Below are 15,880 nucleotides of genomic sequence, written 5' to 3'. Positions count from 1 at the left end.
TGGGTTCGTTTGGCTGTTATGTAGGGTCACAAAGACAAAAGTTACATACCATTGACGGTTTCAAGAATGCCAATCAACAGTATGCTATTGGTATGCTACTATAACGCAAGAATGCTGTCGGGCTATCACTATGAATTTTAAAGTGTCGGGTGCATAGAATTTAATAGGATGGCAATTCCATCCAGGAAAATTACACATGACATGGTAGTGCTATGTGTGTTAACAGCAGGCTATCATGTATTATTGTGTATGAATTACAATTGATGTAATGACCTTAATTTTTGTTTATGTCTTTTAAGAATTTTGCTAATCTGATTTGGAAATATCATCTAGCTATCTTTCAACTTCTGGTCAAATTTGGAAGAATATGGAGTCAAGTCATAATTCTAATTCTAATCCATCTTCATTTAGCAATTCCCAACAAATAAGATCAATAATTTCATTCTAGCAATCCTATTATCTTTTTATTTTATTGTCAGTCGGTGATGAAACTTGACAAGAGGCACATTATTGCATGCAACTGATTCTGCTGAAGTTGTTTATCTTCGCCATTGTAAGATCCTTTACTGGGATATCGAGGTAACGTTGCTTGCAGTAGTGCATTGTAGCAGGTAGGAGGTGGTCAGTACAACACTCGGGTCAGATAACTCTAGTTGTCTAATTAAATTGTCTGTATTCTAATTTAATTTTGATTTTCTTGAAGTTTATACAGGACTGTGTAGCACGAAACGAGACAAGCTTATTGTACAGACATTCGGCATTCTTGTGTGTATGAGAATGAACTCTGATTTGATATCAACTGAACTTGATATGGACAATGTGTCTTATATTGATACTTGATACTTCCCGTCCGAATACGGAAATAGTTGAATATTTGATATCCATATCTTGATTTGTATTATAGTTTTAATTCCACAAATCCTGAATCATATCCGTGATTTTCTCACTGGAATGTTGGCAAGCGACCCGTGTCAACGACCCTCTGTAATGAAGTGCTGGCGAGCGAGTTTTTTTAACGGAATCTACCCGCAACCTGCTTGAACATGGAACCTAAGTTCTCAGAAAGCCAACTACAGCAAAGGCGCCCTCTGCATAGTTTAAACAGTGAGTTTTTTGTAGGCCTTGGCAAAATCGAGTTCCTGACTAATTGGACTCTGAATGGAGCATTACGTTTCAAGTCGCGTACTCGAGTCTCATTCATCATAATTAGATCCCGACCGATATCGTATTTTGAGCCAGTACCGATAAGTAGCACCTTCACCGATAACCACAATATATTCGGTTGATATTGAAATAGTATGACAACTAGCTTTAGACATGTTTCCAAACCTTCAGAGGATTTATTTGAACTTCGCAGATGTTGCTATACTTGGATATGAAATAAGGTAAAAATCATGCATCTGACCACACGTAAGCAGAGTCACAGAAACTGCCCACAGCCTGCTTGACCATGGCGCCCAGGTTCTCGGAAAGCCAACTACAGCGAAGGCGACCTCTATAGAGTTTGAACGGTAAGATTTTTTTCAAGCTCTTAGCAAATTAGAGTTCGTGTTTGATTCTATTCTGAATCGAGTATTACGTTTCTAGCCGCGTACTCGAGTCTCATTCATCATAACTAGAGCCCGACCGATATCGTATTTTTGAGCCAATACCGATAAGTAGCACTTTCACCGAAAACCCCGCTATATTTGGCCTATATTGAAACAATATGGCAACTATCGTAAGGCACATTTCCAAACCTTCCTAGCATTGATTTGAACAACTTGGGGGACATTGCTAGACTTGGACATGAAATATACTAGAAAGGATGCATCTGTACGCTCCTATGTAACAGTTCAGTTTTTCGGCAAAACCAGGTCTAGAATACTTCGCTGTATTACCGTACCTACTTTGAAATCACTACTTGTGCTTGTGCTCGAGTAGACATTTACAATGTTACTTCTACTTCAATACTGGAGTACCAACGTGACCACTTGTAAGTTACGGGAAATAGATGAATATTCACAATGTAGCAATCGCAAATGATACTTTTCCCTGCTACCATGTCGTGACGTCGCAAAATTTGCCGATATTTTTAACTCTCATGGCCGATTTAGTTCAAACTCTACTATAGAGCCGGTATCATTAGCCAAACGATATCATCGGTCAGGCTATCATTACACCTTGTTAAAATAAACCAGCTACATACATTGATGAAGTGGTAATATTTTTGATGCTACAATTCATCTCTATCGTAGCTCGAAACACATTCCACAGGGCCGCATATGGAACTGCTGAAGTAGAATAACCATTTTTGATCAGTTTCAGTAACTCAATTCTTCTCAAGTCCGGGTGAAAGCGTAGTAAACATCCTTTATTAACTGACTAATAGGCCCAACTGATTATACGAAATACCGAATTTTATATGAGCTAATGAATATTAGAGATAGAATCGGCATTTCAGTATGACATGTTTTCGAGTTTAAAATCAGAGGGGTTCGATTGTAAAACCACCCCGGTGCTACTTCTTTCATAGTGGCGATGACTCTGAGCTGGCTGCAAGAACACCGGTATCATGACTCACACCAAATGTTGACATTCGTTTTCTAGTTGATCGACAACCAAAGTTCTATTGAATGAATGAATAGAACTAGAACTACTCTTCAAAATTCGCAACTAACACTAGTACCTGGTATCTGAATTATCGGCAAATGCTCGCGTATGATCACCAGAAAGACAATATATCTCAAGAGATCATCAATATCGCAGTTTGAATCACAAGCATGTCGTTGGATTTTACAGATTCTTCCAAGACAAGGTTTCTCGAGTTGTCCAAAAGAAGGGTAAAAGCATTTCATTGTTACAACTGTAATGTATCTCAAACTGTGGAGCTCGCAATTGCATCAGCTCTGTAAGGTTCATTTCTGGCAGACTTTGACAACTAATTGATAAGTTTACCGATTTTTGGTGTATTTCTTTTGCAAATTTTGTAATTCTAGTCTTATTGTGAAAAAGGATGTAGCTGTAATTCTAATTTTGAGCACATTTGAGAAAAAAACGGTAGTTATCATTCTAATCTAATTTGGAAAAATATCCAGCCGAGCACTCGGATCTGAATCGAGTATCAATTCTAATGATTTGAGTCAAGGTGTGAGCCATGAATTTTGTTCGAGTACTGGAATGATAAGCTCTCTGATACAATAGTCAAAATGATTACTAATAAACGTAGCAGAGAGTTAATTTACCAACGAGAATTAGCGTGGAAGGCTGTAAACCTGAATCGGACGTACGCAGCATAGCTATACACAGGTTTCTGAAAAATCACATATTTGTGAAGTCCTGGTCAACTCAGCGCATTGTCAAAGAGTGCGGTCCATCAAATGTCAAATAATCTTCAGTGTGATGCAAAATATACTCGACGTGACTCGAAGCTTAATACTCGGTTCAGTTTCAAATCAGTCAGGTATTCGATTTTGCACAGCCCCACGTATAACAAGTCAAATATCAAAATAGCAGCGTGATATGAAGTTTCTAACTATGAAGGTTCACTGATCTGTAATATTTGTAGATTAATTTTTACCTGCCCCGAGCTCAAAACGGTTGAGAACAACTGATTTTTATGTGCCCAACATATACTGCTAATAATTTCATTCTATCAACCCCGTTAGATTTTATTTTCATTGACAGTGGTCGATGGGCATTGATAAATAAAGACGCGTCATGACTGAAGCCGAGACTCGCTCTTGCATGCAACAGATTCTGCTTGGAGTCGTTTACCTTCACGATTGTAATATTATTCACACGGCTATCAAGGTAGCATTGTTTGCGGTGGTTACAGACAGTGCAAACTGTTGGATTTTTGACATGTGCAACTACAACTAGAACTAAGGTATTCAGTTTTCAAAACTCGTAACTAAAACTATAACCAACGACCGTTGAAAATCTGCAACTAACTAACTAAACTGTAGCTAAGCAAATAACTGGTAATTTAATTTTTGAATTACAAGTGAGCTAAGAAATATTGGAGATATTGGCGACTACATTTTTAGTCAAATACACAACTTGAGCTAGAACTGCTTTCTTTTAAAATACACAAATATACAACTAAAACTAGAACTACTCAAGAAAGCAGCAGTTACCGTAGTTCGCCATCATTTAACTGGATTGGTAGTTTGTGAAACTTGATATACTGGTGTAACTTGATGTAAAATTTTAACTGACAGCTGGAGAACCTATTCCTGAACAATATGGAAAAGTTTGAAGATTTCAGTTGAGCTACCAAGGTCGACTGTGAAAGCCACACAATGAATACTCTTTGCGGCACTCCCGACTATATCGACGACCCGGAAGTTCTCGGCAAGGATGGACACGGTTGCGAAGTGGACACCTTGGTTGTGTTTTGTGAGTATGATGCACCCATAGCATTATTGATTAAGGATTTTTATAAAAATAGGTCGCAAGGGTCTAATTCTGGGCTAAATCGAGTACCTGACTGATTTTATCCTGATCCGAGTATTAGGCTACAGGTTGAGTATTTGACTATCACCTATTGTGACGGCATGACGTTATGGAAATTGTGGATAGTTCAAATATGCGACCACAAATAATGTAATGCCATTTCTACATCACATAAAATAATTTGGTATCGTTTCAATCATTGCTATTTCATTGTACTATGTGACATTGCTGTGACTTGATCGCGACTTGATATATATGTCATTTCCACTAACCGTGTACCTTTATACTGTAGCTCTCGCTTCAATACTACATATGTCTTAAGCTGCGATACGGTCAATCGAGGTTTACAGCCTTACACGTTATAAAATGGCGGCAAAATCATAATTCTGGTTCATAAAATTAACTGATTGTGGCAAGTAGCCTTTCATTTCAGAGCTGGAAATAATCATTTCTTACTTTTGGACGCGAATCATTGTGCCAGCATTAGCAACAAACATCCGACTTGATAAGTTGATGCATGTTTTTCTTTGTCGTAGGTATATGCATTGTTGGTCGGTGAGCTACCGCTTGAATGCCAGACGTTGCAGGAAACTTTCATTAGGAGAAGAATGAATTGACGATTCTACAAAATAATCACCACCAGCTTGTGATCATATCAAAAGGTATGTTATAACTCTTTTGCCTTTTTTCTAATGTGCTCCACAGTATTGGAATGACCGCGTCAACTTTGTCAAGTGTCTTGACTCAACTCGAGTCACATTCAAAAATCAAGTAACTTGATTTGCCTCGAAAAATGGAGTAACTTGACTCCATGCAAAATGTGCAATGACTCGATATGACTTGTGACTTGAACATAGTGACTCGTTTCCAACACTGACCTACCATGATTTTCACAGATTGTTGTCGATTGACCCATGAGAATGAACTACCGTGGATCGCGCGCTGTCAAATGCGTCTTTCAAGGCGACATTCCACAAGAACTGCCGGTCACCTGCTTGGCTATCACGCCTACAATATCGGAGAGTCAACTGGAGCCAAGTTTCAAAAGTGAGATTTTTACAAGTCTTTAATATCGTTATGGATGGTCAAAATCGAGTGTTAGCATCTTGAGTATCATTTTAGCACTGGAGAGAATCATTTCTAACTTGTCGACCGGAATCATTGGAATAAATACTTGATTCAAATTAGACTGCTTGAACCATTGTGCGCAGCCTTAGTTACGATGAGAGCACGACCGATATTGGATCTTTGAGCCGTACCGGGGTCATAAGGACGCGAGTCATGACTCGACTCGAGTCATTGCACATGACTTAGAGAAGTCGTAAAACTTACGGCAAATAAAGTCAGAAAGTGTCTTATATCTGTTTGAATAAGCCAATTGAGAGTAGAGGCGGTCAAAGTAGTCATCACTGGTACTCAAGTAGAAGTAACAACGTAAATTGACACTCAAGTAAAGCTAAAAGTAGCTATTACCAAGCACCTAAAAGGTCAGTATTCCAGGCGTAGTTTGGATTGAGAACCGCAAATTGTGATGGACAAATGACATTTGTCTACAATCATAATCACTTGAGTAAGTATTGCAAGTAGACAAAACCTACTTGAGTACTTTGACAAAGTAAAAGTACTTCTTTACAGAGCATATCTGGTTGAGAGTGAGATAAACGAGTGTTTTTAGAATCCTAGGAGCTGAACATGACTAGGGTTGTAACTCGAGTCTCAGCACTCTGACTTGGACTTGACTTGTTTGGGAAATGAATATGATTGGAGTAATTACCATAGAAGAAAGATTGACTTGTGACTCAGAATCTTGTTGAAACACTGTCCGATACCGATAAGACCGGTAACTAGCACCTTCACCAATAAATCCTATATTCAGAAGATATGACATGTAGCGTAAGTCGCATTTTCCAAAGTACAGAGCATTTATTTGAACAGATTTACAGCTCTTGTTATGTTTGGATATGAAATAAACTAGAAAAGCCGCACCTGCACACTTGTATGCAGGGATGTGTCTTTTGTACCACAGTATAGAGTAGCCTTCGACTTTTTATGAGGTCTTATAGATGAAAAACTTACGAATCCAAAGTTTATCCTGTTATCTGTTTGCAAAGTAAAAGAAATTGTCCACCCCTTGTCGCAAAGGCAAGTGCTATTATCAAATAGTTGTATCAGCTTATTGTTTTACATGACAGTTGCCGCGAATACGGAGACACAGAAACCTTTTGGTGACAAGCAAGAGGCGATCTACATAAAGAGTTACAAATCACCAGAACTTACGGCAGAACCTGAGTGTCAACTCAAAAAATTGATCGACGAGTCTGCTATATATATGGGTGTGTATTTATTTTCTTTTAACCACTACTTGACTTTATTCTGAATAGACTTCCCCTGTGAAATGTTAGCTACTTCTACGAATCAGAGCTTTCATATATTAAAATCCGAATCACGTAATGGCTCAGGCTCGAATCAATTTATGAGTGTCGCGACAACTAAATAATATCAGAAATTCTTCAACAAATTCAATATGTAATATGGTATTGATGTATAAGTTGACCGATGTGTCGAAATTCAAATTGGTGCTAATCCTAATTTCAAAAAGTGTCGGTACAAATGAAAGCCATTTGGATTTCCATATATGTATATATCGTGTTCAACATGTATCAGAGAATGGTGCATAGAATATTCCTGTGTACAAATTTGGCTCAAATTCAGAAAGGGTCGTTGAAATCCACAGGGGTTAAGAACTCCGTATGCATATCGAGTCAAGCAGATATCATAGATCCAAATTACAACTCTAGCCAGTATATGACACGACCAAAAAAGGGTTAGCATTAGCTATATATTTAATTTCTATAAATCAAAACTGAGTTTTATTCAACAGATGAGGCAGAAGACCCTGCAGCCTGCTCCTGTGCATTGGATTGGAGGATGTGACAGATAAAGCTGGATTCGGTAAGGCTATTTTTGTATTTTCACTATGTCTGGATAAAAGGAGCTCACTGACAAAAAGAGCTTACAATCTATTTCAATAAATACATCGGTGGTCAAAACAGTTCGCAAGACCACTCCAATAGAAGTAGCGCCATAAAATGACACTCTATTTCGAGCAAAAGTTGCAATTTCCAGGACATCTCTATCTTATTTCATGCAGAGATAGAAGGTAGTCAAAGTATTCGGTAATGCTACTCGAAAAAAGTAACATCAATCCAAGCACTAGTCAATTACAAGTAAATATATCGATTCAAAGACAGATCAAAACTCATTCATGTGGAGATAGAAGGTAGACAAAGTAGTCAGCAATGCTACTTGAATAGAAATATCCTAGTAAATTATTTCTATTCAATTACTGCATAAGCGATTTCAACGACGAGGGAAAATTACTTCTCGTGGCATGAAGTGGTAGTGAAAGTAGTTATAATTGGTGTCCTAGCACAAGTAGATGTAACGCCGTAAATTTCAACTCAATTAGAAGTAAAAGAAGCGATTGCTGTGATCGCTGTGCTGTGATTGCTGTGAGATGGTTTCCCTGAAAATGCTACAGGAGAACCCTAACATGTGTAACGAACCAAGCTCAATGTACAGACTACTTCTAATTCATTAGGGAACTACTTAAGATTTTCTAGCTGTCAAACTCTGGTGGCCATCTTGTACAGACTAATACACGCTAATACTCAACGTGAACTGAAAACTGGGAATTGTGTCAATATAGAACCGCTTCCATATTATATGGCATGATTCTGTCTTGTGAAATATATCTTGGCGTTTCGCTGCTCAAGGATGTATGTAAGCATTTCAATATTGTCCCGAATGAAACCGGCCTCGGGATTTTGGTAATGAATTCATTAATTCAAATCCAAATTTAATATTATCATTACAATAGCAGGCCTTCCAATACCTGCAAAAATGATGTTTTTATTCAGATTTCAGGTTAGCAACTATGTGACAATAGCAACGACGTACTTTTAAACAGTAGCACGCTAATACTTCTGTAAACAGACGATGTGCAAGTGGAATACATTGACAGAGACATGACATAGTCTTACTACAAAATGCCTGAGCACGCAAACCGAGAAGGAAACCTTGCTCAAATATTTCTGTACCTACATGTGCGAGCATTTGATCAAGTTTGATGGAATCATTTTATTGTACTTGAATTGAAAATTTATGAAATGGCTTGACTAAAGTGTTACCTGACATGAAAATTGATCAAACGACTTGCTTTGAATCGACTAAAGTCTACATTTGTGTGATTTGACTTGAAAAATATATCAAGTGACTTGGATAAAGTCCGAATTTGCGTGACTTGACTTGAAAAATTTATGAAATGGCTCTACGAAAGTCTGGACTTCTACTCGAGTAGCATCACTGATTACCTCAGCCACAATCATTCGCTTCAAGTAGTTTTTTTCTTTGAAATCGTTACTTCGACTTGCAGTTGATTAGAAATTTATGAGGTTACTTCATCTGTAACATCACCGACTGCTCAACTCACCTCCTATTTCCACTTGTAATTGACTCTCAATTTACGACGTTACTTCTACTTGCATAGCAACACTGACTAATTTGATGACCTCATCCTACCAAGTTGTAACTCAGTATAGATATGTGGCATTAATTTTACTTTAAATTTCTGCTTTTACTCGTAGTTGATTTGAAATTTACAATATCACTTACAATGGGGCCTAGTTTGAGCACCTGTGCTACTGTTATGTACGTTTTCATTATCCAGGACCCCGCCAAAGTGATTCGGTGTCCTATGATGGGAACCCGTGATTTACATCGACCGATAACGGCACTTCAAAACCTACAAATTAAAACTGCTACAAAAATACGGATGCCATCTTACGAAGATTCATGTTTGAAGATGCAAAGATGATTCATGCAACGCTCAATACAACGAGCAGTATATTTCTATTTGCAAATTGCATCGCTCTAAGCTCTGCAGCTGACTCTTTTTTGAGCTTAGAGTTAACCAATGAATCCGGACCGGATGGATATTATGTGATTGACTTTGTGTAAAATGACTCCGGATCGTTGTGTGTGAATAAATCCAGTGCTACTTTGTCAGGAAAACCTTTCTTCTGTAAAGTAGGCTTACCATATTTTGAAAATGCATAAAGAGGACACTTTTTCAGAAATTTGCAAGATGCAAAACCGCAGTAGAATTCTCAAAAATCGGTAAATTTTTCCCATTTTGTGATCGGTTGACTAAAAAAAAAAGGTCTTCACTTCTGCTCAGAGCTCAAATTACCGTTTTTCTCTCCGCGTTGCGAGATGGATGACTAGAAGAAAAAAAAAGTCATCTTTTCGCTCAGAGTTATATTCACCGTTTTTCACTCCGAAATTTCCGCCGGACCGTCACTTCTGTGCTAATTTGCGGCATATCAGACCTAAATTTTTAAAAAAGAGGACAAAAGGGCGTCCTCCGAGGACACTTCCAAAAAAGTCAAAAAAGAGGACAAATCCTCTTAAAAGAGGACGTATGGTAAGCCTACTGTAAAGCCAGTTAATGCTATTCATCATAATAGATCATGTGTCGGATTAAATTATTGCAGTAGTCGGTGTCACAGTAAAAGGTCACTCAGTAAGGTATAACAGGTAAGGTTTAAAAATAGGCTGACCTTGTTAATCGATTTGAAGTGGAATTCACGGAGTACCTATTCATTGGATTACGGGCGCAATTAGCGATTCTAAAGACATCTCGAAACTTCTTGCAGAGGGAGATATTGAAAGACCACAAAAGTGCTGTAGTTTTTAAAATTGAATGTGGTTGATCAGGATCGAAACAGAGACTGAACTTAAAACTACGCTCTACTTTTCAAAATAGTAAGTAGTGTTGCCGCAAAATACATTAGTAGCGCAGTGGTATAATCCGCGGCTTCAGCATGAAAAGGTGCTGGTTCTAGTCCGACCGAGGTCGACTTTAGAATTCCTAAGCGTAAGCGGTGTCTTACAAAAAGGCTAGAATTGGGCCGTGAGGAAAAAACATGAAGAATATCGGCCTGGTGTAAATGACCGTAGCTGTCGACAGACATCACGAATAACACAAAAAACATGAGGGAAAGTAGTAATAACAGAGCCACTTGAGTAAGTAGCGCAAGTGCTCGCGATGCCTCATTGGCAACAATGAAAAAGTGGAAGTAGGCTAATCCGTTACTGACTATGATGACGCAAAATGAATAAAGATTGAGACAGTCTTCCCCATACAGCCATTATGGCTATATCACTGTTTAAAGGTGCTTGATAAGTACCACGTTGATTTCTTGCATTTTCTATAACTTTAGCGTTGTATGTGAGCGAGAGATTCATTTCGTACACCGATGTGAGGTCAATCCACGTATACGAATACGTAACTTATGCGTGAGAAATTGTAAATGACCTATAAAATATTGAATATGTCCGGAGTTCAAATTTCAAAGGACGTTAATTTGAGTTCAAAATGTGAGAGATCTCACACCCACAAAGCCCTGGATACGCCACTGGTAATAGCGAAGACCCTAAGCTGACAATATGGCTGCAATGCCATCACATACCAAAACACCGGTAACACGAAATCGCACTGAAATGCGCAACTACGACTACTCACTTTTCAGAATTGGCAACTACAGCTAGGCCTACTTGACCATCAAGTAACTGGTCTGGTAGAAGATAATCTTCACTTGGGTGGTCATAAATCAAGGACGACTGCTTATAGGTTGTCCACAAAAAATAGACACAACATTCCCGCGTGCATTTTCTTCCTGACAGCTGAATGTACAACGAAGGTTGGCTCTTTCACATGTATTCATCGGATAAGTAATCGCAATATGTTGTACGGTCTCAAAATGTGAACCAGAGTAGATACCATGTTTTCACAGAGCGGTTGCGTGTGTGGCTGCGGGCACAATGATTCAGGAATTAACTTCAATGATTCTAGTCCAGTAGTGAGATGTGATATTTTTGTGTAATGAAATCAAATACTCCTCTTCTATGTGAGTTAATCTATGCAGAGAATTACACCTTTGATAGTTTTCCACTGTGGGGATTGTAAACCTCGATTGGTCGTATTGCAGCATACGAAACAACCAATAACTGTCCACGCGTTAGTTGAAATAACATTTCCGTAAAGTCGTGACCCACACCGGTGTCCCAATAAAGTGCAATGACATAGGCACGGTCAAAAAGTAACATATACTCTTTATTGTGATGTAGAGCTGACTGATATTCATTTCGGTCGCATTACAGGTACATTATTAGAGCTTTCCACATCATTCACGCTGTTTTGACGTCAAAATGAATTAATATAGCTTAGTACACGATTCGAAGCCTGATACTCGATTCAGAATAGAATCACTTCGATACTTGATTTTACCAAGCCCTGCATGCCTCACTTGCTGGCACTCAAGATTATACTCAGGATTGACATTTCGTTACAAACGTTACACTCATGGCTATTGGGATGAATAATATAATCATTCACATAACATTGAAGGTGACCAATTCGACAACATTCTCTCCTGCATTTACGACATTACGATTTTGACGTCTGATAGTTTTAATTGCTTTTTCTTCTATGTTATCCTCTGCTTCTCTGTATACACTGTACAGTGTACACACTTTTTTACATATTCGAGACCAAGGTTTGATTGAAATAATACACCAATTTATTTCGACGTCCTCTCCGTCTTGCGATTCTATCAGCACCATCGAGTATTTTGAAATGATCAATCAATAGAACTTTACATATCAAACTGAATGACACTCGAGGTAATTGTACAGTGGTACAGAGTAAATGTTTTGGCAGAAAAATGCAAACATAGTTAACGATTCCACCATACATATCCGTATTAAGCCTTTGTTATGTACATAGCAGTAAAATATTTTTCGCACCCCTTCATTTTAATTATTGACACCAACATAATATGACGCTTCTTATAGTAATTATTTCCCACAAATATCAGTTTTGACGTCTGGATGCATATAAATATGACGCTTGAAGTTGCATTTTTGAGTATATGATTTCCTACAGATGTCGCATCGATGCTGTTTGATGCCAGCATTTATATCCATATGACACATGAGGTATCCCTTCTCAGTAAACGCCTTCCCACATACTTCACATTTATGATTTTTGATGCCAGCATGCATACATATGTCGCTTGAGGTTACTCTTCCGAGTAAATGCTTTCCCACATACATCACAGAAATTATTCTTAACGCCAGCATGTATATCTACATGACGCATGAGATCTCTCTTCCTAGTAAATGCTTTCCCACATACATCGCAGGTATGATTTTTGAAGCCAGCATGGATATCCATATGAAGCTTAAGGCTATCCTTCTGTGTAAATGCTATCCCACATATATCACAGAAATGATTCTTAACGCCAGCATGGATATCTACATGACGCACGAGGTCTCTCTTCCTAGTAAATGCTTTCCCACATACATGGCAGTTATGATTTTTGACGCCAGCATGGATATCCATATGAAGCTTGAGGCTACCCTTCTGTGTAAATGCAATCCCACATACATCACATAAATGACTTTTAACGCTAGCATGTATATCTACATGACGCATGAGGTCTTGCTTCCTAGTAAATGCTTTCCCACATACATCACAGTCGTGATTTTTGACGCCAGCATGGATCTCCAAATGAAGCATGAGATCTGTCTTCCTAGCAAATGCTTTTCCACATACATCGCATATATGATTTTTAACGCCAGCATGGATATCCATATGAAGTTTGAGGTCTCCCTTCAGTGTAAATGCTTTTCCACATGCATCACAGAAATGATTCTTAACGCCAGCATGAATATGCATATGACGCATGAGATTGCCCTGCTGAATAAATGCTTTCCCACATACATCGCAGTTATGATTTTTGACGCCAGCATGGATCTTCATATGACGCATCAGGTCTCCCTTCAGTGTAAATGCTTTCCCACATACATCACAGTTATAATTTTTAACGCCAGCATGGATACGCATAATATGAAGGTTGATGCTACCCTTCCTGGTAAATACTTTCCCACATATATCACAGTTGTGATTTTTCATGCCCGCTTGCATATCAATATGGCGTTGGAAGTCCAACATTCAAAATCAAATGCTCAAGTTGAATATGCGAGGAACAAATTTCCATCTGATTCTTGAACGAATATTCAGCGCATAAGGCTTATCTCAATGACAATATGACCACATCGGCCATGTATGAAAGTAGAATTAATCTAAACGAAGAGTATCATTAGACTGTGTAGCAATCGTCATACAGCGATATTGTACAACATAAAAAAATATCAACAGCACGAAAATTACTGTTGTCGATTCTATTTTGATAACACTCACCGAGCGAGATAGTGTAATGGTTGTGCGTCCGGCTTCTCGAGCGGTAGGTCGTGGGTTCGATCCCCGGCCGGGTCATACCAAAGACTCGAAAAATGGTATCCGCAGCTATCCTGCTAGGCGCTCAGCAATCACGGATAGCATGGAGGAGAAAAAAAAAACGGGGGCGCAGACTAGATGACCTCATGGGGCCGTATCGCAACTCCGTCGCCAAAGCATCTCGATGGTGCAGGCGAGAAATAATATCATCTCTCTCTCTCTCATCCGTCCGATTTTTGCGCTATGATTTGCTTTGATCATGCTCAAATAATTTGGGGGGGATGAATCCGAGTCTGACGTTACTTTTGCTCCATAACATCACATTTTCTATCAGACTATGCGACTCGCTATATGTTTTCAAACGCAAGATCAAGACCGTTTTATTCACACGAGCGTTCGAACTAGAGTAGTATTCATTCCGCCCTACAAGTATGCACTTCGTCTTTTATACATATCGATTACTTCTACATAATTACTTCTACACGAACACTGATTGGTGATTGGCAATGCGCATGACTTTGATATGGATAGGAAAGGACTTGAATGTATACACCTGATCGCAGCGCTGGCTACTAATGATTTTATCATATTGTACATATTATCATTGAGAAAATACAAAAACAAATTCCGCGAACATGTCATCATTTATTACCGTTATAAGTGGTTTAAGGTTGGGTTATTGTACAAGCATTCAATACCCTTGCCACGACCCTATTCTTAATACACCAGGGGCCGGAATCCTTTTGTGTGCAGCGTGCCAAAATGTCAAATATTTATCAGCTTGCGTGCCGAACATTTAATTTATCGATATTCAACGTTTCAAGCAAGGAATACCACCAGCCGTTTTTCTGCAGCTGGCAACGGCATCATGACTTCGACTAATTTGTGGGGAACACTGATTGGTGATGGATATCAAGTAGGTATGAATTGGAAAAGACTCGGAGATATTACTTGATCCCAGCACTGGCTTCAAAGGATGGTGGGACTAAACTTCAAGATTTTAGCACACTTTACACGGATTCATTGAGAAAATGCAAACACAACTTCAAAAAATCAAACACCAAATACACAAACTAGTAAAAGAATAGACAAATTGTCTGACACAGCACAATATCAGGTTCTATCTAACATGATATTTTGAAAGTACCACTGGATATCCTTTCTTAAATTCAGTGTGCAGTGTGCATGCTTATTATTTGCATGATATGATGTAGGCCAAGGTGGGTGTCTGACCGAAAGATTGCTCTCAATAGTTTCACCACCATCCTATCTTTTCATTATATCGCAATTTTGTGGTGTATTTTAATAAATGATGATTAACACAAAAAATGGCAGGTTGCATCGAAAGTATATCTGACTGAGGCCTCAGTAAACAATATGTCGATTTGTTAGATTCTGAAATCACGATAACTTGATTTTTATAGAAAGCTCCAGACTTGTAGATTGTACGAACTATGATCCTAGTTAGTTGATGGTCAACTGATTGCGGATTTTACTGAAGAAAGCCTAGTTCTGATTGCGATTCACAGTCAGTAATGCTAGTTCCAATTCAAGTCAAGTTTTTTTCAAACTCCAGTACTCAGTTAGTCTGTACAAGTATGGGAAGCACTATTATCCCAATGCAAAATATACAACAAACTAAGTTATCTGAATAAGCCTGACTAACAACTTCCTTATTTCCCATAATACCCACCTGCCAATATATGTGCTAATGTCCAAAGCTCAACTAATACCGTAATGTCACAGCTTAACAACGAGCATTGAGTATGCAACGCGCGATGTTCAAACTTTCGAAAGCGCCGTATATCGAATTGAGTACACGGCACAGACACACCTCTATCGCACCCATTCACGATGCGTAAAACGGCGAATCGATGTCTGTCTTGTTGTAAACTAGAGTACTAGACATACGGCACTTTCGAAACCGTTACGAAAGCGCGCGATGCGTGTAGTAAGGTTTGTAAATTACCACAGCCTGGTAATTGGGTATTATGGGGAGTTGACAGTTAGTAGTAGTCAGGCTGCTCGTTATAGATTAATGTGGTACGTTTTGCATTGCGATAATAGTGCTGTCCAGAC

General features: G+C 38.6%; 3 protein-coding genes and 1 long non-coding RNA gene across 8 annotated transcripts in view; 3 read left to right on the top strand and 1 right to left on the bottom strand.

Moving 5' to 3' along the window:
• The window catches only part of LOC145436146 (serine/threonine-protein kinase PLK1-like), a 992,061-nt gene that overhangs the window by 219,360 nt on the left and 756,821 nt on the right, over positions 1 to 15,880 (top strand). The window lies entirely within an intron of this gene.
• The window catches only part of LOC145443015 (uncharacterized), a 290,638-nt gene that overhangs the window by 147,185 nt on the left and 127,573 nt on the right, over positions 1 to 15,880 (top strand). The window lies entirely within an intron of this gene.
• On the top strand, positions 3,672 to 9,510 carry LOC145451298 (uncharacterized). Of its 2 annotated transcripts, XR_013918907.1 has the most exons (4): positions 3,672 to 4,380; positions 4,974 to 5,099; positions 5,334 to 5,484; positions 6,630 to 9,510. It is a non-coding gene; the product is annotated as an uncharacterized LOC145451298 (long non-coding RNA). The 2 variants fall into 2 exon arrangements; XR_013918856.1 differs by lacking the exon at positions 6,630 to 9,510 and having other exon boundaries at positions 5,334 to 6,169.
• LOC145437093 (uncharacterized) lies at positions 12,044 to 13,631 on the bottom strand. The gene has a single exon (XM_080314290.1). It carries the CDS (start codon positions 13,514 to 13,516, stop codon positions 12,539 to 12,541), a length of 978 nt encoding a protein of 325 aa, XP_080170416.1. The 5' UTR covers positions 13,517 to 13,631; the 3' UTR covers positions 12,044 to 12,538.

The sequence above is a fragment of the Botryllus schlosseri genome, chromosome 1 (genome assembly GCF_051294905.1).
Source record: "Botryllus schlosseri isolate E-star chromosome 1, Bs_hap1, whole genome shotgun sequence".
Classification (NCBI taxonomy): domain Eukaryota; kingdom Metazoa; phylum Chordata; class Ascidiacea; order Stolidobranchia; family Styelidae; genus Botryllus; species Botryllus schlosseri.
Note: the sequence above shows the minus strand (reverse complement) of the source record. Positions and strands in the feature narration are given on the sequence as shown.